The sequence below is a fragment of the Aotus nancymaae genome, unplaced genomic scaffold (genome assembly GCF_030222135.1).
Source record: "Aotus nancymaae isolate 86718 unplaced genomic scaffold, 86718_ANA_hifiasm-v0.15.2.pri h1tg000029l, whole genome shotgun sequence".
In the NCBI taxonomy this organism is placed as follows: Eukaryota; Metazoa; Chordata; class Mammalia; order Primates; family Aotidae; genus Aotus; species Aotus nancymaae.
Window position 1 is genome coordinate 41,703,460 of NW_026988442.1, and position 18,760 is coordinate 41,722,219.

Below are 18,760 nucleotides of genomic sequence, written 5' to 3' on the forward strand. Positions count from 1 at the left end.
CTTGTTACCCAGGCTGGAGTGCAGTGGCGCGATCTCGGCTCACCGCAACCTCCGCCTCCCGGGTTCAAGGGATTCTCCTGCCTCAGACTCCCGAGTAGCTGGGATTACAGGCACGCGCCACCACGCCCGGCTAATTTTGTATTTTTAGTAGAGACGGGGTTTCGCCATGTTGGCCAGGCTGGTCTCGAACTCCAGACCTCAGATGATCCGCCTGCCTCGGCCTCCCAAAGTGCTGGGATTAGAGGCGTGAGCCACCGCGCCCGGCCCATCTGTACATCTTCTTTGGAAAAATGTGTATCCAAATCCGTCGCCGTTTTATAGTTAGACTGTCTTTTTATAATTGAGTTATAAGAATTATTTATACCTTCTGCCAGGAAGTTCCTTATCAATACAGGATTTGCAATTATTTTCTCCCAGCCTGTGGGTCGTCTTTTCACTTTTGTGACGGTTTTCTTTGTAGCGCACACTTTTTCTTTGGATGCAGCGTTCCTTCTACCGCGTTTCTAAGAGGAACACGTTTGAAGCACCCCCGCGCGGGGCGGAGCAGGGCCGGGTCCGGGCGGGAAAGGGCCCCGCCCTCCGCTGCGCATGCGCGGACGCCGGCGCGTGAGCCCGAGCGCGTGCCCGGCGGAGCGCGCGCCCGCCCCCAGTGCGCCTGCGCGGAGCCCGTGGCCGCGCCTGCTCCCGCTGGGGGCTCCTCGCTGCCGCGCCGCGGCCATGGGAGAGGCCGAGGTGGGCGGCGGGGGCTCCGCGGGCGACAAGGGCCCGGGGGAGGCGGCAACCAGCCCGGCGGAGGAGACGGTGGTGTGGAGCCCCGAGGTGGAGGTGTGCCTCTTCCACGCCATGCTGGGCCACAAGCCCGTCGGTGAGCGCCCAGGCCGCGGACGCGCGTGGGGGCGGGGCGGGCAACCGGCGGGGGGGCGGGGCCTGCGCTCGCGACACCCGCGCCCCACGCGCCCCGCCGAGCCCGGCCGTGACGCCCTCGCGCCCTCCCACGCGCCCCGCGGGCCCCGCCCGGGACCCCGCCCCCGACCCCCGTGTCACCGCGAGGTCCCCCGGCAGCGCCCCGCCCCCGCCCCACCCGGCCCTGCCCCCCGCAGCCCCTCCGCTCCCCCGGCCCTGCCCCCGCAGCCCCTCCGCTCCCCCCGGCCCTGCCCCCCGCAGCCCTTCCGCTCTCGGGCCCCGCCGCATCCCTCCGCCGCCACCCTTGCCCCTCCGACCCCCGGGGCCGCCCGTCCCCTCCGTCCCGCCCTCCTCCCGGCTCACCGGTCGTCCCGCCGCCCCTCTTCCCGCAGGTGTGAACCGACACTTCCACATGATTTGTATCCGGGACAAGTTCAGCCAGAACATAGGGCGGCAGGTCCCATCCAAGGTCATCTGGGACCACCTGAGCAGCATGTACGACATGCAGGCGCTGGTGAGCCCCACTGCCCTCCCGGTGCCGCTGGGTGGGGGCGCGAACCGGCGCACCGCTCTCTGAGGGTCAGCCTGAGCTGGGTACAGGCCCCTCTGTGCCTGCTGGGGTTGGCTGGGCGGAGCAGCGGGCCACCTGTGGTGGCTCGAGAGGTTGTCATCGGAAGCACAAAGCAGTGCCAGCGGCTGGTCAGCTTTTCGGGCGGCCTGCTTTTGACTGGGTGCTGGACCAGAGCCTCCAGAGACATGAGTGGGCAGCTGAGACCCGGGAGGGAGGGATGCAGAGGCCTCCAGGGACATGAGTGGGCAGCTGAGACCAGGGAGGGAGGGATGCAGAGGCCTCTAGGGACATGAGTGGGCAGCTGAGACCCGGGAGGGAGGGATGCAGAGGCCGAGGCCCTTCCTGGGAGGCCCCAGAAGTGCTTTAGGCAGAGGATGACCCTATCCGAGTCACACCAAGACGAATTTGGTGGCTTCTGTGGGAGTCAGACAAGTGGAGTTCCAGTCCTCACAGAGCTCTGAGCTGGCGTGTGACGGGCTAGCAGGTGAACTAGGAAGCAGGGTGGCCAGAAGAGGCGGGGGGTGTTCCAGGCCCCTCAGCAGCAGATGGTGGTGCAGCTGGAGAGTGGGGTGGGGGTCGGGGCAGGTGACCAGGAGGAGGTGGACCTGGGCTGGTGGAAAGAGAGTCTGTGCCTGCCCCGATGGACTTAGGGCCACGCCAGCCCTCCCAGTAAGACGTAGGCACCACTGAGACAGGGAGTGGTTGCCACTGACATTGGACGAGTGAAGTGGGTCTCCTTGTCATAGCTATAGAAAGGGGACGGAGATGCCAGCTGTGCAGAGGGCTGACTGTGTGAGGAGAGGAAGGACACCCAGCCCTGGAAGGGCCCTGGGAGCTCACGCCCCATGGCTGCCACGTCCTGCGTTGAGGACGTTCTGAGCCGGTACAGCATTTGCATTGGGTGACCAGTGCCTAGTGGCCCAGGTGCAGCTGACCACTAAGCTCACAAGGTCCTCCCTGCACCCACTCCTGCCTAGAGCGCATCTGTCACCACCCCAGAGTCAGAGGCCCCCTGTCACCGAACTCCCTGGGGTCAGCAGCTTCTCAGTTATGGGAGAGGGCGCCTGGTCCCCAGACACCTCCCACACTGGGATTTGGAGAGATGGGTGCAGCTCTGTGCCTGTCTCTGGGGAAGACAGACAGCTCCAAGGCCTGTAATGTCCCCTGGGGCTCTGGTGCTGGCTCAGATGAGCACAGCAGCCCACATGACACTCAGGGAGCGCGTGGGACCACCAGGCCTCAGCCCCAGGATGGTGGTCCCGTGCCTTATTCCCACAGTGGCCTGTGGCATCAGTAAGGACTGGGCGAGACCATGGGGCTGGCACCTTCTCTGGACCGTGGCACTTCTGTGTGGCTGAGGTCTGAGTCATCCAGACTTGATGAAATACAGAGCCTCTGGAGTCCACCCAAGAGGCTGACCAGCAGGCCCAGGAGATTTTGAGGAGCACGGATGTGGCCTGACTGCCCGCTCCACACAGCACCCAAACTGCCGAGCGGAAGCCTCTGTCTGCTGAATCCGCCTTCTAGTCCAGGGCTCTTCCCGCCAGCTCCACTTTCCCTGGCTCCTGGTCTCCCTCTGGTCTATGTGACCGAAGGAGGGCAGTGCCTGGCAAGCACTCAGGGGGCCCTGCTGCACCTGCTCTGCCTCTCTCCCTGTTCTGTGACTGTGGCATCCCAGCCAACACCCTCAATGTCCATGGGCTCCTGCCACGTGGAGGGGAACTCGAGGCACCTGCAGCCTCTCCCCGGGGCTGTCACCGTGCCCTGTGCACGCCGCCTTGGGGGATGCAGTCTCATGGTGAGACCACAGGCCGTGGAGGGCAGGTGGGGCCCACGGGGCGCGTCACCAGCACTGACCGGTCCTCAGGGCCCACCTTAGCAATGCCGCCCTGGTGCTGCTTCTGACTCCTGCGGCTGCTTCCACTGGTCCTGCCTTCCCTGCATCTCTGGAAAGCCCAGCTGTGGCCGGTGCTCCCCACAAAAAGAAATGCCCTTTGCCCAGGCCCCACCCTCTGCAGCCTCAACACGGCGCTGTGCGCTCACTGGCCGCTCCCCGGGTGGCTGGCACGGCCGCAGTGACTTGTTGCAACCACGTTTTCTCCTTTGTTTCTTTTTTTATTTTCCGCCTCCACCTCGCCCCTCTCCTGTTTCTTAAACCAAACTCTATTGGACATCAGCACGAGTCTGAGATTCTACCGTTCCCGAATTCAGAGAGGAACTTCGTCCTTCCAGAAGAGATCATTCTGGAGGTCCGAGAAGGTGAGACTCAGGAGAGGTTGGGCTTGGGAATCAGAAAAGGCCGGACGCTGGCCCAGGGCAGGGAGGTGAGGGTGAGGACGCCGGGCCTCCAGGGAGGTGTGGGTCCAGCACAGACCCCGCCCCACCTGTGCTCGGGTGGTCTTGGGAGCTCCGGGATTGGAGAGGACTTTGTTTGAGAGCAGTGGCTGGACGGAAGCTGAGGCCTGTGTGGGCAGCAAGCGTCGGAGCAGTCCCCGGCCTGACCATCCCCCAGCGTCGGCCACCACCGTGGGCTTTCGGTGAACGTCAGCTGTCTCCTCCACAGGAAAAGTGATGATAGAAGAGGAGATGAAGGAGGAGATGAAGGAAGACGTGGACCCCCACAGTGGGGCTGACGATGGTGAGTGTGGAGCTCAGCCTGCCCTGGTGCAAGGCCACCCTCGGGCAGGGCACAGTCAGGTGGGCATAGAGCCTGCAGTGCAGAGGCCCCAGGCAGGTCATCTCGGCACAGGATGGGTCCTGCAGCGCTGTGTCCCCAGGAGCTGAGTGCTGGCCCCGTGTTGTGGGACAGGGTCTGAGCAGGGGTTCCTGCAGTGTCCGCAGCAGGGAGGCGCCTAGCAGGACCAGGCCCCTCTGCAGGCCCACACACGCCAGGGGCCCACACATGCTAGGGCCCCCCCCCACTAGGGGCCCACACACACCAGGGGCCCCCACACACCAGGGGCCCCCACACACTAGGGGCCCCCACACCAGGGCCCCCCCACGCCAGGGGCCCCCTCACGTCAGGGGCCCCCACACGCCAGGGGGCCCCCCAATGCCAGGGGCCCCCAGCTCAGGATGAAGCCTTTGGACTCAGGGGTCATGTGTGAATACGCAGATTGTTTGACTGAGCAGGAATACAAAAATAAGACTTTGGATATTCTGTTTTTAGCCAAGTGATTTTTCGTTTCTCAGTTTTTTCATCTTCAGGGAGTTTGGGGAAAGCAACAGAAAAATCCAGCAAAGACAAAGAGAAGAACTCCTCGGACTTGGGGTGCAAAGAAGGCGCAGACAAGCGGAAGCGCAGCCGGGTCACTGACAAAGTCCTGACCGCGAACAGCAACCCCTCCAGTCCCAGCGCGGCCAAGCGGCGCCGAACATAGACCGCTCGGCAAACAGCCTGGTCACTGAGGGGGTCGGCTGGGTCCCAGTGCCACCCCCAGGCCACAGTGACATCGTCCCAATGCTATGAGCCCTGCCCGCCCTAGGTTCTCAGGTGAAGGTGAACGTGGTCATCAGCGGGGAAATGTGTGTGTCAATTGGACCATGTGGGACCCTGGTGGACCAGAAAGGCCAGGATCAATCCAGCCCCGATAAGAGGGCTCTGAAGCCTTGTCCTCTTCTCTGGAGCAGCATGGCTTCCCCGTGGCTTCTTGGCAACATGCATCAGCTCCACATGGGCTGCAGCATTCAGGACCCAGGCTACCTAGAGGGGCATTGGACCAGGGGAAAACCTCGGATTAGCAAGCAATAAAAACATGGCCTCACTCTTCCTCGAGGGAGCCACTGGTCTTCCCTGCGTGACTCAGTTATTTTCATCTGTCCCGCTGCAAGCCTCTGCACTGACTGTGACACCAGAACACGACCTTCCGGACACCCCCCATGCCACGCACTGACGGCCCCTCCTCCTGGGAGACTAAGAACTGGAGATTTTGCCTCATTCACTTGTACTGTACCAATGTATATAATTTGGTTGGTTGGTATTTCACTATTTAATTTTTAAGAAGCCTATTTTACTAGTGTTTTATATGAACAAAGTACTACAGAAGTTAAACCTGTGTTGTATTTTTTCTGAGATGTTTTGCTTTAAGAGATACTTTTTGGTCAGTTTTTATATGCCAGATACAGAGAATTTGTAGTGGTTATTTTTGTATGATCTAGTCACTTGCAAACAGACCAAATGGGTGAGAGGCAGGACGTGCAGCTGTCGGGCTGGTGAGGAGGCAGCAGCCGCCCCAGTGCCACTGAGATGCCACCTTTGTGTGACTGCGAACATTAAAGCAGAGAAAAATCCAACCTGGAGTGTGTGAATTTGATACCAAAGTAAGTTAACTTTTCCTCCAGTAGGAAGTTTTATTTTTTCCGAGATTTGTAACTAAAGCATACACTTAACTTGACTTGTTAACATTTACTTGATACAATGTATAAACAAAATGGTAACATTCTGAGTGCTTATTTTGTGGACTGTGACAAGCACTTCAAATACAAAATGTTAGCAGGGCAAAAGGGTGTGGGCCCTCGGAGGTCAGGCTTCTCCCTGATGAACGCTGACCGCTGGTTGGTCACAGAGAAGTCCAGCGTTCTGTGAGCGGACAAGACCAGCTCCGTCCCGGCCAGCCGTTGCGCCCCAGTGTCTCAGCTTGATGGTGCTTCTCGGCCAATGGAGCCGCCTCCACCGCCTGGGAACATACCTGGCCATCGGTCCCTGGAGTTCCTCACCATGACGCAGATCACAAGGCACCCACGAAAGGGGCAGAGCCAGGAACCCTGTGCGATGCGCTCGCCCAGTGTGGGACCCGGTGTGCACCAAACCCACTGTCACTTCCGGGCAGAACAGCCCAGGAAGCTGCTGGCCCGCGGCATGCCTGAGCTGCACCCCAATGGGAGAACAGCTGCCTGGGGGGCCCTGGGGGCCCCTTCTATAGAGCCGGGGCAAATCTACAGCCTGCAGTAACAGCCTGCTGTGCAGAGCGGGCACCGGGAGGGCCCCACATGCACAGACTGAAGGACAGCCCGCCTGGCATTCCTCCACTCACACCCCAAACACAGCCCTGCAGCCAGGGGAGGGTGCTGCCCCCTTGCCCATGCCATCGCTCCTGCGGGGTCTGCCTCAGTCAGTGCTTTGTGATAGGTCCTGCCCTGGAGTCTCGCTCGGGAGAGCAGCCTGGCCCCGAGGCAGTCCAGAAGCAGCAGGGGAAAGAGAGGGGGAAAATACTAATGGGCTGGCACTTGGCCAGAAGGAGTCCCTGCTCTCCACCCAGGCTCACTGTTCTAAACCTCCATCCGAAACCACACCTCAGGTGACCTCAGAATGTGCTGAGAAAGCTGAGTTCATAAACCTGCCTCATCTCAATGATCACAACGTTTTGCTGCACTTCCAGGAGAACGGGACAGCGCGCAGAGTGAGCCCGCGGGGCAGGCAAGCAGTGACCCCTGACCTGGGCCTCCGCTTCTGGACAAGAGGCTGGACTGGTTGAAGTCAGGTGCTGTGCAGCCCTGATGGGCTCATGTGAGCTTCCTGGCTTCCCTGTGGGGAGGCCCAGCTGCTGGCAGGTCGGACAGCCATGTCAAATTCCCAAGTGTCAGGGCGAGAGCAATGTGGCCTCTCAAGTCCTGGTCAGTACCGTGCATACCCCTCCTTGTCCTGGGGCTCCCGTCAGTAACCTGAGGGCTTTATGTCACTCATACCCCACCATGCCATGTAGAAGGTGCAGACTGAACCTGAGTCTGAAAAGGAAAATGGAGCTGGCATGAGGCCGGCCCGCGCGCGGACGCTCAGGCACTCGTTGCTGTAGAGGAGAGACTTGTGCAGTGGGTCTGAATGGGTCACAAGCTGCTGCTGCTGCTGAGCCTGGACACCTCAGCCGCGCTCTGTGCCTAGGACACCCAGGGCAGAGACTGCTAGCTGCAGGTGGGGGCTCAGTGAAGGCTGAAAGTGGCCGTGATCTGAACCCCCCTGCCTAGCCCGCCTAGGGTGACCCAGGGGTAACTGAGAAAGGAGGCTGGACTCCACTGCTCCCCAAATAACAGCAAATAAATACTGAGTAGCAGGGCAGCGGCAGCGAGGCTCCCTGCTTGGCTGGCTGATTGAGGACAGGGCGTGGCTGGGTCAAATCACATGGCTGCTGCTGGTCTCGCCTGAAGATGTGAAGGCTGTAATCCAAGCCCCAGCCAAGCAAAATTCTGCTGCGCTCCTTAGCTGTGAGCAGCGCCTGCTCCAGGCACATCACCCGCTGCGTGTGCAGAGGCCACTGCCCTTCCTGGGTGCCTGGGAGCTGTGTGTGTGTGTGTGTGTGTGACAGGGAGTCCCTTTGCCCAGCCTCGACAGCAACCCCGTCTGGAATGCGGAGCTGCACAGGCGTCACTGGACTGCAGAGGCTGCTCTGAGGAAGCAGTTCTGTCGCACAGTCCCCGGAGCAGTACCTGCACTTCCTGGATCAGCGCGCCCCCACAGGAGCTCTGCACGTGCGCGTGCACACACACTACACAGAGGTAACTAAAGCTGCAATTTTGTGTGGTGACATTTGTAAAACGGAAGTTGGGCAATGTCTCTGATACTCTTTTTTTTTTTTTTTTTTTTTTGAGGCGGAGTTTCGCTGTTGTTACCCAGGCTGGAGTGCAATGGCGCGATCTCGGCTCACAGCAACCTCCGCCTCCTGGGTTCAGGCAATTCTCCTGCCTCAGCCTCCTGAGTAGCTGGGATTACAGGTACGCACCACCATGCCCAGCTAAATTTTTTTTGTATTTTTAGTAGAGACAGGGTTTCGCCATGTTGACCAGGATGGTCTCGATCTCTTGACCTCGTGATCCACCCGCCTCAGCCTCCCAAAGTGCTGGGATTACAGGCGTGAGCCACCGCGCCAGGCCACTGATACTCTTTAGAGAAGCAGTTCTGTCATCCTGCCAACAGTCGGGAGCAGTGGGAACACTATCCCTTGGAACAATGTTATCCACACCCAGTACGCTTGTCTTTCTGTTTTCTGGGGGGCAGTGAAGGGGGCAGCCTGCCCACCCCGGTCTCAGATCACCCAAGCCCTATCCAACCACCCAACACCCATCAGAGGCCCCCGTCTATCCTGATACCATAACCAGATCCCAGCTGTAAAGTAAATCATCTAACAAGAAGGCCAGGCAGCTGACTCACAGGAAACTCGCCCTGGCCACTGCAGTAAGCTGATTTGCAGAAAGGTCCAGAGCCCAAAACTTCAGGAATCACCAGTCCTTTTAGAAAGTGAGATGCATGCACACAGGTTCCAGCCAGGTGAGACTGCACCTGCTAGTAACAGTCAACAGGTCAGCAAAGGTTAGCACCCCGCACCCAGAGAGGCCTTAACCTGTACTCATGGCCAGGACTGGAAGACTTCCGTTTATGGCTGTCCCTGGCCCACAGGACAAGGACTGTCACCGGTTCCCAGGACCAGGCAGCCTGAAGCCTGCAGGGCTAGGAGACAGCAGTGTCCCCTGGGTTCTGGGCAGGGCCCGCTCCACCCTTCCACCCCCACCATTCCAGGGACAGCTCTGCCAGAAGCCATTCTCATGGCCAATTCCAAAACCCAGATTTAGTTTTACCTAAGTTTTTTGAAACGAAGTGGCATAGTAGTTACAGAAGAATTCTATCTGGGGTAGCCGCTCCTGATTTTTGTTTCAAAAGGTCCCCAAATTTGCCATTATCTGCCAGCAGATGTCAAAGGTGGCTGAGCAAGGGACCCACGGTGCTGGAAACTGCAACTGAAAGTGACTTTGTGTCATCCCAGATCTGCAATGCTTATGGAGAGGGCCCGAAGGAGGCACTAATCTGGTGTCCCCCGTGTTGAACAGTCCCTGGGGTGACGTGCTGGCAGGAGGCCAGGAGCCTTCCTTACAACTGAGAGAGAATGGTAAAGGAGAGGGAAGTCACAGCTTGCCCATGTCATTTGCCTTATATAAGACTCGGCACCCTGGACAGAAAGACTCCCCTGGTGGCCTCAAAAAGAAAACGGCCATGTGGAGGGACAGGGGTCTGCCACAGCTTCCAGGAGCGGAGTGTGGCCCCTAGCCGCAGCTGGCAGAGGGACAGGGACCCCCACACACCCAGCCCAGGGAGACAGGCCCCTATGGACACACGGTCCCTCCACGGGTTATCCTCCAGGGGTTATCCTCCAGGGGACATTCTTTGGCTGGGGACATCCTCTGGGGGGGATTTCTCTTGAGGGACAGAAATATTCTTGGAAGGGGGGATTCTCTGCGGGGAGAGAGGAAGGCATTCTTCCGAGGTACCCCGGCTCATCTTCCGGGGAGACGTCCTCTGGGGGGCGGGCAGCCTTTGGGGACATTTTCGGGAAGATCTCCTAGGGTGGGCATCCTGGGGTGGGGGTGGGCGTTGGGCGAGGGGCATCCTGCCGGGCGGACGTTGGGGATTCTCGGGGAAGGGGCGCGGGGCGGGCGTCCCGGGAAGGTGGAGCGTTGCTCGCGGACCCGGGCGGGGCCTGGGCCGCTCCCCCCACCCGCCCCGCCCCCCGCGCTTCCTCCGCTTTCGGTTTCGCTTCCGCCTCCGGCGCGGGCCCCGCCGCCGCCGAGCATGGACGACCCCGACTGCGACTCCACCTGGGAGGAGGACGAGGAGGACGCGGACGGCGAGGACGGCGAGGACGGCGAGGCCACCGGCGCGGGGGACGCGGACGCGGGGGACGGGGACGAGGACGAGGACGCGGAGGAGCCGCGGGCGGCGCGGCCCAGCGCGCTCCAGGTGCGGCCCCGCGGCGCGGAAGAGGCCTAGGGTCCCCGGCTGCGCGGAGGGGGACCCCCTCCCGGCGCCCCGCAGCCCCCACCCGCGGCCTGAGGCTGGGCCTGGGAGGCTTCGCCTCTGCACCTGCCGGCCCGGCCTCGGCCGGTCACTTTTGTTACCGCCGCGCGCCTGTCATCGCCGGGTTACTTTGTTGCCAGCCGGGAACCGCGCGCTCTCGCAATCGGGCGGCCCCGGGTCGGGAGCTGCGCCGTCCGGGTCGTGGAAGGCCGGGAAGCGTCTGGAACTCTGAGCCGTAGGCTCCGCGTGGGTTCTCCCCGCAGCGCCCAGCACCGTTTGCGTTTGCGCCTGGGCATGTGAGAGGGCCCTGCCCGGAGGGCAGCGGCGAGGCAGGCTGGGCAGGGGGAGAGGACGTTGGGACCCCCAGGTGGGCTCTGACCGGCTGGCCCGGCGGGAGCTCCTCCGGCCTCTCTCCTCCAGCCGTGCTCCTAGGCCCCACCATCCATCCTGCCAGGCGCCTGTGACCCCTGACCTCTTCCCTTCTGCCTCCTGCCGTGGCTTCTGTCCCCAAGCCCCTCCCCTTCCCTTTGGACTCCTCGGGCTTCCCCAGCGTCCTGCTCTGGACCCCGGTGGGGCTGTTTCACTGTGTCCTGGGCGGTGTCGTATATGCACCTGTGGGCTGACTGCGCGGCCCGTCAGGACCCAGCCTCCAGGACTGACCCAGGGACTCCCGCTGCCCCAGGAGGGAGAAGCAGAAGCTCAAGGCAGGGCCGGGCGAGGGAACCACAGCATCAGGCCTTGTTTAGAAATCAGGCAGAGAGGCTGGTGGCGGTGGCGTAGGCCGGTAATCTCAGCATTCTCAGAGGCCGAGGCCAAGGCCGGGACGGATCACCAGAGGTCAGGAATCTGAGATTAGCCTGGCCAACAGGGTGAAACCCTATCTCTACTAAAAATACAAAGTTAGCTAGGCGTGGGCACCTGTGATCCCAGCTACTCTAGAGGCTGAAGCAGGAGAATCACTTAAACCTGGGAGGCAGAGGTTGCGGTAAGTGGTGATTGCATGAAGCTCCATCTCGAGGTGGGGGCAGGGGAAGAAAGAAATCAGGCAGAGAGGCAACACCAGGCCCCAGCTGGAGCCCAGCGGGGAGCCAGGGGACACAGTGGCCAACCAGGCCTCCCGACCCCCCTTCTAGTGCTCCCTGAGGGTCCTGGGTCCCAGGTGTTGCCTTGAACAAGCACGCCCATTCCTGCCCTACCCAGCCAAGCAGGGCTCAGCTCCAGGCCCCCACCCTCATCACCTCATCACCAGTTCCCTCTGGCCCTCTGCTCAGCCTCCTGATGCTTGACCACAGAGGTGGGGGCTGAAGGGCTTGGGGCATCACGGGAACCTGATACCTTGCTGAGAAGCCATCCCAGACAGGGCTGGAGGTTGGAGACTCACCGTGGCCAGTGAGGCATGGGGTTGGCAGGGAAGGGCATTCATTTATTAGACCCTGCCAGAAGCACCTGGGTGTCCTGGGGCTTTAGGTGGTGAGGCCACTGTCCCCAGGAGCACAGCCTGCTGATTAGAGCACAGAGCAGGGGGAGTCCCCAGGGGCACAAAACAGAGGCTAAAGCCAGGGTGGGGGTAGCCAGCAGGCCTAGGAGGAGGAGGAGGAGGTCAGGGCCAGACCCCAGGGGAGGGGCATGTCAACCAGGGGCCACCCTGAGGTGGAAGGCAGGAGTCCCCAGGGACCCGGCCACTGCAGCCCCCTCTGCTTCTGTGCAGAGTGTTGGAGAGCTTTACTAAGGCCCAAATCTGCCCCCACTGGGAACCCCGAAAAAGAGCCAGGGTGGGAGAATGAGAGGGCAGAGCCATGAGACCCCACCCTTTAAAGACAGCTCCTTGGCAGCTGGCCCAGGCCCCTGCAGCCCTCGCCATGGTGGGGACTCACTCAGGGGGGTGCTAATCCCATCTCTTCTCTTCCCAGTCCAGGATGACAGGGTCCCGAAACTGGCGCGCCATGCGGGACATGTGTAGGTACCGGCACAACTACCCGGTAGGTACCCACCCCGCCCGGGACACAGCACCCTCCCGCAGGCCGCTCTTCTCAGGCAGAATGTCCCTTCTAGTGGAAGGCCGGCCCGGCTTTCACCAGCCCACAGTTCTGGGCGAGAGCCCACGTGGGGCAACAGCTTGGTGCTGGGGCCGTACACACAGCTGCACGCTTCCCCTCTCATGGGAGACCTGGGGCGTCCCCCTACCTTTCTGAGACTCAGCACATCCTTGCCTTGCAGACATGGCCGCAGCGCCAGCCTCGTGATGCACACGTGTGGCCTCTGTGATGCCGTCCACCCGGCATTCCCACCCCCATGCCAGCCCTGTCTCCTGCAGGTGGTGGTTGTCCTCACCCATTGCCCTCCACACCCCTGAATCTCATAGAAACCCCTGTGCTGCCTTCAGGGTGCTGAGGAGGGGACCTTCCGGGTCTGGCCTGGCTGGCGAGATGGGGAAGGGGGTCCCTGGGGCTTGGAGGGACTGTTTGCTGTCCTCCAAGAGTGAGGAGCCAGGTAGGCTCTTGGGGTCTTGGGTCAGGCCTGGATTTGCAGCTGGTCCTCCTCGAACGGCCCAGAGGGCCCCAGGGCAGCTTGTGTCTGATGGGTCTCTGCTGTCCCCTTTCTCTGGCTCTTCAGGATCTGGTGGAACGAGACTGCAATGGGGACACGCCCAACCTGAGTTTCTACAGAAATGAGATCCACTTCCTGCCCAATGGTAGGTGCCCCTACCCACTGGCAGCCGGCACTTCCATCCTTGCCTGGCTAGGGCGGTCCACTGGGGCCTGCTCTGGGATGCACCTGGCGATTCTTTCAAGTAGCCCCCACAGTCCCCCCCGGAGGCGACCAGAGGGCCTCCAGGACCCCCAGCCTCGGGCCTCTGCCGTGCTGTTCGTGTCGGGATGGGTAACTGTAAAGGGCCAGAGACTGAATATTTGCAGATTCTCAAGCCATGCAGTCTCTCTGGAAACCACTGAACTCTGCCACAACCTCATGAAAACCACGTGTAAACCAAGGAACTAAGGATTTTTTTTTCTTGGAGATAGAGCCTCGCTCCGTTGCCAGGATGGAGTGCAGTGACGCGATCTTGGCTCACTGCAACCTCTCCCTCCCGGGTTCAAGCGATTCTCCTGCCTCAGCCTCCTGAGTAGCTGGGACTACAGATGCGTGTCACCATGCCCAGCTAATTTTTTGTATTTTTAGGAGAGGCAGGCTTTTAGTAGAGACCATGTTGGCCAGGATGATCATGATCTCTTGACCTTGTGATCCACCCATCTCGCCTCCCAAAGCGCCGGGATTACAGGCGTGAGCCACTGCGCCCAGCCGAGGATGGTTTTTATATTTTTTAATGGTGAGAAAAAATTAGGGTAGAACAGTATTCTAATACTTGAAAATTATAGGGAATTAACATTTCAGTGTTAATATAAGTTTCACAGGCACGTGCCCACACCTGGAGATGCATCTGCCAGGACTGTTTTTACATTGCAATGTGAGACAGAGAGACTGGGTGGCTGCATGGGGAACTGTCAGGCCCGAATCTTGGGGAATGGTGCCGGTCGAGTCATGGGGTGACTGTCAGGCCCCCATCTCGGGAGACGGTGCCCACTGCACCATGGGGCTAGGTTCAGCTGGGGGCTTTGAGGACAGGTTTCTGTGGCTGACAGGCCACGCTTTTGTGGGAGGCACTGGGGCCATCTCCTGCACAGACAGGTCCTGGTCAAGACCAATGGTTTCCCCAGAGGGCCTTCTGCCTTCTCACTTGGGTTTGCTGCCAGTCAGCAGTGAGGGGCCAGTTCACGGGTCCAGCAGGGCAAGGGTTGTGCATCAGAGGGGGAGGGTGGGCGGCGCTGCTGAGCCTCGGACCTGAAGAGCCTCTGGAGATGGGGCAAAAATAGCTCAGGGAAGCTGCTGGCAGCACTCCCTCCGCATCCCCCCACCCACACCCCATCCTCCTGAGGCTGGCAGAGTGGCTTCCACAGCTGACTTGTCCCCATGGGGCTCCCAGGCTGTTTCATTGAGGACATTCTTCAGAACTGGAAGGACAACTATGATCTCCTTGAGGACAATCACTCCTACATCCAGTGGTGAGTCGGGGGAGGGTGGGAGGGGGAGGGGGGATCAATCACTCCTACATCTGGTGGTGAGTCGGGGGAGGGGGGAATCATGGGGGTGGGCAAGGTTGTAGCAGGAGGGGCCCTCCCAGGCAGGAGCCCTCCCCATGCTGCTGCCTGGTGTGGACTGAGCGCCCCCTGTCCTTCCTGGAAGTGGTGTCCACATGACACAGGTGGACATTACTGGGCATGCAGGGGCTGCTGACGGAAGGCAATCCCCAGGGAAGCCGGAGGGGCTGCACACAGGCTCCCTGAAGCAGCAGAGCGAGGTCCCTGCCTGCCAGAGGGGCAGCCTTGGCGCCAGGAGGCCTCTGTGAGCCTCGAGGGGTGCCCCCTGCATCCGACTGGGCTGGGCCCGGGTCCTGGTGTAGCGCTGGGGTGAGACTCACGGCACGCATCTTGAAGACCCACAATGTGGCCCTGGAAACACAGCATGCTCTGCTTTGGGGACAGCTCTCTGGGCGCTCACAGGGAGCCTCTGCTGGTGTGTGATGTCACGGGTGACAACACAAGAAGGAAGACTGAGGAGTGGAAAGGAAGGCCCCGGTCTGCCCGGCCGCAGGGCCCTTGCCGTTTCAGTCACTTTCCAGCTGCTGAGCGTACGGGCAAGCGCTCACCTGTGCTCTCCCACCCTCGCTCCTCTGCCCAGCCAGTCCCTCCTGGAGTTGAGCCTGGGAGCCCAGAGGAGGGGAACCCAGTGAGTGCGTGCCGGAGGGCTGGAAACGGCTCTCCTGAACCCTCTGCCTGGGCACCTCTTCTCCCACAGGCTCTTCCCCCTGCGAGAACCGGGAGTGAACTGGCATGCCAAGCCCCTCACGCTCACGGAGATCGAGGTGAGCTCCAGGCCTTGGTGTGGCTGGAGGGGGAGATGGGGAGGCCAGAACAAGCCATGTATCCACAGAGACGGGGTCACATCTGCCAGCAGGCGTTTGGTGCCCCCTCAGGGGCCGCTCAGAAGGCAGAAGGGCCGAAAGAGCCTCCAGTGTGATGACCTTCCCTCCGGAGTGGTCTTCGTCCCACCAGGCATCTAGAGAAACTCAACTTTCTGAGGCCATTTGTCCCCATGCAGGAGTCTGGGGCTGGGCCCCTGAGAGACCCGAGTGGCGGGACCTGCCTTTCTCACCGCTGGATTGGGCTGGAGTGGGGTCACCCAAGTCTGGAAGCTGTCCCTAAGGGATGCAGGGGCTTAGAGAGCTGAGGGGCCCCTCCTGGCGCTTTCCCATGGCCAGTGACTTCCTCTGGGGGGAGGTTAGCAGCCCGGGGCCCTGGAGAGAGCTCGGGGCAGCTCAGAGGAGAGATGAAGGCATGAGTGTGTCTCTTGTCACTTTACCTTAAAAGTGTGAGTCCAGGCTGGGCGCTGGGGCTCCTGCCTGTAATCCCAGCACTTTGGGAGGCTGAGGTGGACAGATCAGCTGAGGTCAGGACTTTGAGACCAGCCTGCCCAACGTGGTAAAACCTTGTCTCTACTAAAAATACAAAAAAATTAGCTGGGCGTGGTGGTGTGAGCCTGTAGTCCCAGCTACTCGAGAGGCTAAGACACAAGAATCTCTTGAACCCAGGAGGCAGAGCTTACAGTGAGCTGAGATCACGCCACTGCAGTCCAGCCTGGGCGGCAGAGCGAGACTCTGTCTCAGAAAAATAAAGCAAAATAAATAAATAAAAGTCTGAGTCCAGGTCTCTGAATGAGTCGGGACCCAAGGCCCGGCGTGTGCATGGCCCCCCCACGCTCCCCGGGAACGGAGGCTTCGGGGATGGTGCCTGAGCTCTCCCGGGGGCTTTTCCAGGAGTTTAAAAGCTCCAGGGAGATCCAGGAGCGGCTTGTCCGGGCCTACGAGCTCATGCTGGACTTCTATGGGATCCGGCTGGAAGACCGAGGCACGGGCACAGTGGGCCGAGCACAGAACTACCAGAGGCGCTTCCAGAACCTGAACTGGTGAGGCCCGGCCGCCCCTGCCCGCCCCCACCCCCACAGAACAGGGCCATGCCCTGGCAGGTCACAGAGCCCTCCTTGCTGCCTGGAGGGCTGGGCAGTCCCTCCCCGATAGGGTTGGTGGGAAGGTAGAGAAGGCTGTTCCTGCTCCTGGGAGGTGGCAGCCCACACAGAGAAGCAAGCAGGGGTGATCGAGAATCTGCAGGCGGTACAGCCGCTCTCATGGGTGATCGAGGCCCCTGTGGCCCTCGTCTACCCAGCTTGTCCCCACTAGGGGACCTCGGGGACAGCCGCCCTCTAGGTGATGTGTCAGCGTCCCCCCGACCCCCATGTGTCCAGGGCCCACAGGCCATTTTCACGGGGATGGTGTGAGTACTCCCCTGGGCCCAGGGAGGCAAATGGGGAGAGAGACTGGATGGTGGGCCGGGGTGTGGAGATCCCCGTGAAGCCGGGTGGGGGGCCCCGGCCATTGATCTCTGCTGCCCCGGACCTCCCGCAGGCACAACCACAACAACCTCCGTATCACGCGCATCCTCAAGTCTCTGGGTGAGCTGGGCCTCGAGCACTACCAGGCGCCGCTGGCCCGCTTCTTCCTGGAGGAGACGCTGGTGCGGCGCGAGCTGCCAGGCGTGCGGCAGAGCGCCCTGGACTACTTCATGTTCGCCGTGCGCTGCCGACACCAGCGCCGGGAGCTGGTGCACTTCGCCTGGGAGCACTTCCGGCCCCGCAGCAAGTTTGTCTGGGGGCCCCCGGACAAGCTGCGGAGGTTCAAGCCTAGCTGCCCGCCCCGTCTGCTCGAGGGCCCCAGGAAGGCGGAGGAAGAAGGAAACCCCAGGGACCCTGTCCATGAGGCCAGCACCCAGGGTCGGACCTGTGGGCCAGGGCACAGCAAGGGTGGGGACAGGGTGGACGAGGAGCCCCAGCCATTGAGCGAGGAGCCCCAGGATGTGGGACCCCTGGAGAGCAGCCAGGGGGATGAGGCAGGGGGCCACGGGGAAGATGGGCCGGAGCCCCCCAGCCCCAAAGAGAGCAAGAAGAGGAAGCTGGAGCAGAGCCGGCGGGAGCAGCCCCCCGCAGAGCCAGGCGCACACAGTGCCTCGGAGGTGGAGAAGATCGCTCTGAACTTGGAGGGGTGTGCCCTCAGCCAGGGCAGCCTCAGGACGGGGACCCAGGAAGTGGGCGGCCAGGACCCCGGGGAGGCCATGCAGCCCTGCCCCCAACCCCTGGAAGCCAGGGTGGCTGACAAGGTGAGGAAGCGGAGGAAGGTGGATGAGGGTGCTGGGGACGGTGCTGCCGTGGCCAGTGGTGGCGCCCAGACCTCGGCCCCTACCGGGTCCCCTGCCCCATCAGGGTGCCCCGAGGCTGGACGCGCTGAAAACCGGGTTGAGGAGGACACAGAAGGCACAACAGGGCCCGTAAAAGGTGCCCCCGGGAACCCATCAGAGGGCCCAGGCCCCAGCCCTGCAGGCCCTGCAGGGGACGAGCCAGCCGAGGCAGGGGAGGCAGCGGAGGTGCAGGACGCAGAGGTGGGGCCTTCCCCCAAGTCCGGGAAGCCTTAAGGAAAGGAATGTCCATCCTGGCGGCAGCGTGGCCTCACGGCCCTGCTGCAGGGATCAGGGCCTCGGGAGCGACCCGCCGTGCCGTCCTCCTGTGGTGCCTGCTGCAGCAGCCACCAGCAGGTGCGAGGCCCCACCCTCAGGGCAGGCGTGGCCTGCAGAAGCCTGGCCTGGCTGTGTCTTCCCCACCCAGCTCTCCCCTGCAACCCTGTCTTTGTAAATTGTCTCTTTTGGGGTGGGGCAGGGCTGCTTTTCTTAGTCTGGTGCCAAGCAAGGCCTTTTCTGAATAAACTCTTTCGACTTTGAGTCTTTGGTATAGATCAGGGTCGCAGTAGTGGCCGGCAGGGCTGGTGTCACAGCCGATGTCCGTCCAGGCTTCAGTGGCCTGGCCCGGCTGCCACCTCACGTGGCTCCAGCAGTGCTCGTGGGGGCACAGCGGTGGCACAGCCTCCCCACACGGTGCCCGGGCAGGCACAGGCATGCAGCCTGCAGCCTCTCGGAGCCGCTGAAAGTGGGACCACGGTCCCTCAGCGGGCCTCTGCCACCTGTTCAAGCTGAGTGGGGACTCCCCTGAGGTGGGCTGGGGGCAGTGGCTGGGCATGGCGGGGTCTAGACCAGGCCTTTCCACCTACTGTGGTCTGGGTGCGGTGCTGTGCCTCGGGCAGGCTTGGCAGCACCCTCAGTCGGGCTCCCTGGCTCCCTCAGGTCGGGTGGAGCCAGGTGCGCCCCAGGGCAGCCCCCCCCTGCAGTCTGGCCTTGTCACACTGGGCCAGGACCCCCGCCCTTCCCGGTTCACCTACATTCCTACATCAGCGCAGTAAGGGGCTTTTGTGGGGCCTCAGAGGAGGGCTCAGGGCTCCCCCAAGGGCCGGACACTTGCCTTTGCTCAGTGGAGGATAGGGAGGACCCTGGGCACCCCTGGGTGGGAGGGGTGAA

General features: G+C 61.7%; 2 protein-coding genes and 1 long non-coding RNA gene across 6 annotated transcripts; 2 read left to right on the forward strand and 1 right to left on the reverse strand.

The window, feature by feature from the left end:
• Nucleotides 1-668: 668 nt before the first annotated feature.
• MRGBP (MRG domain binding protein) lies at nt 669-5,767 on the forward strand. The gene is made up of 5 exons (XM_064382582.1): nt 669-865; nt 1,296-1,417; nt 3,652-3,733; nt 4,038-4,112; nt 4,667-5,767. Exons 1-5 carry the CDS (start codon nt 718-720, stop codon nt 4,852-4,854), a joined length of 615 nt encoding a protein of 204 aa, XP_064238652.1. The 5' UTR covers nt 669-717; the 3' UTR covers nt 4,855-5,767.
• On the reverse strand, nt 4,567-9,522 carry LOC135276980 (uncharacterized). Of its 2 annotated transcripts, none has more exons than XR_010344571.1 (3): nt 9,041-9,522; nt 8,616-8,744; nt 4,567-5,177 (listed from the first exon to the last, which is right to left on the reverse strand). It is a non-coding gene; the product is annotated as an uncharacterized LOC135276980 (long non-coding RNA). The 2 variants fall into 2 exon arrangements; XR_010344570.1 differs by having other exon boundaries at nt 8,616-8,747.
• Nucleotides 9,523-10,028: 506 nt separating this feature from the next.
• Nucleotides 10,029-17,916, forward strand: OGFR (opioid growth factor receptor). Of its 3 annotated transcripts, XM_021672456.2 has the most exons (8): nt 10,029-10,196; nt 12,164-12,232; nt 12,867-12,945; nt 14,233-14,311; nt 15,105-15,171; nt 16,123-16,271; nt 16,768-17,515; nt 17,619-17,770. In XM_021672456.2, exons 1-8 carry the CDS (start codon nt 10,029-10,031, stop codon nt 17,685-17,687), a joined length of 1,428 nt encoding a protein of 475 aa, XP_021528131.2. In that variant the 3' UTR covers nt 17,688-17,770. The 3 variants fall into 3 exon arrangements, with proteins under 3 accessions (XP_021528131.2, XP_021528130.2, XP_064238651.1); XM_021672455.2 differs by having other exon boundaries at nt 16,768-17,916; XM_064382581.1 differs by lacking the exon at nt 10,029-10,196 and adding an exon at nt 10,614-11,238 and having other exon boundaries at nt 16,768-17,915.
• The last annotated feature ends 844 nt before the right edge of the window (nt 17,917-18,760 follow it).

What these genes read in the sequence shown, in the direction of transcription:
- MRGBP (XM_064382582.1), top strand. Translation starts at nt 718, where the DNA reads ATGGGAGAGGCCGAGGTGGGCGGCGGGGGCTCCGCGGGCGACAAGGGC. An exon ending in TGTACGACATGCAGGCGCTG is followed by an intron (nt 1,418 to 3,651) that starts GTGAGCCCCACT and finishes ATTGGACATCAG; the next exon opens with CACGAGTCTGAGATTCTACC. An exon ending in CCACAGTGGGGCTGACGATG is followed by an intron (nt 4,113 to 4,666) that starts GTGAGTGTGGAG and finishes TTCGTTTCTCAG; the next exon opens with TTTTTTCATCTTCAGGGAGT.
- OGFR (XM_021672455.2), top strand. Translation starts at nt 10,029, where the DNA reads ATGGACGACCCCGACTGCGACTCCACCTGGGAGGAGGACGAGGAGGAC. An exon ending in GGTACCGGCACAACTACCCG is followed by an intron (nt 12,233 to 12,866) that starts GTAGGTACCCAC and finishes CTGGCTCTTCAG; the next exon opens with GATCTGGTGGAACGAGACTG. An exon ending in TCACGCTCACGGAGATCGAG is followed by an intron (nt 15,172 to 16,122) that starts GTGAGCTCCAGG and finishes GGGCTTTTCCAG; the next exon opens with GAGTTTAAAAGCTCCAGGGA.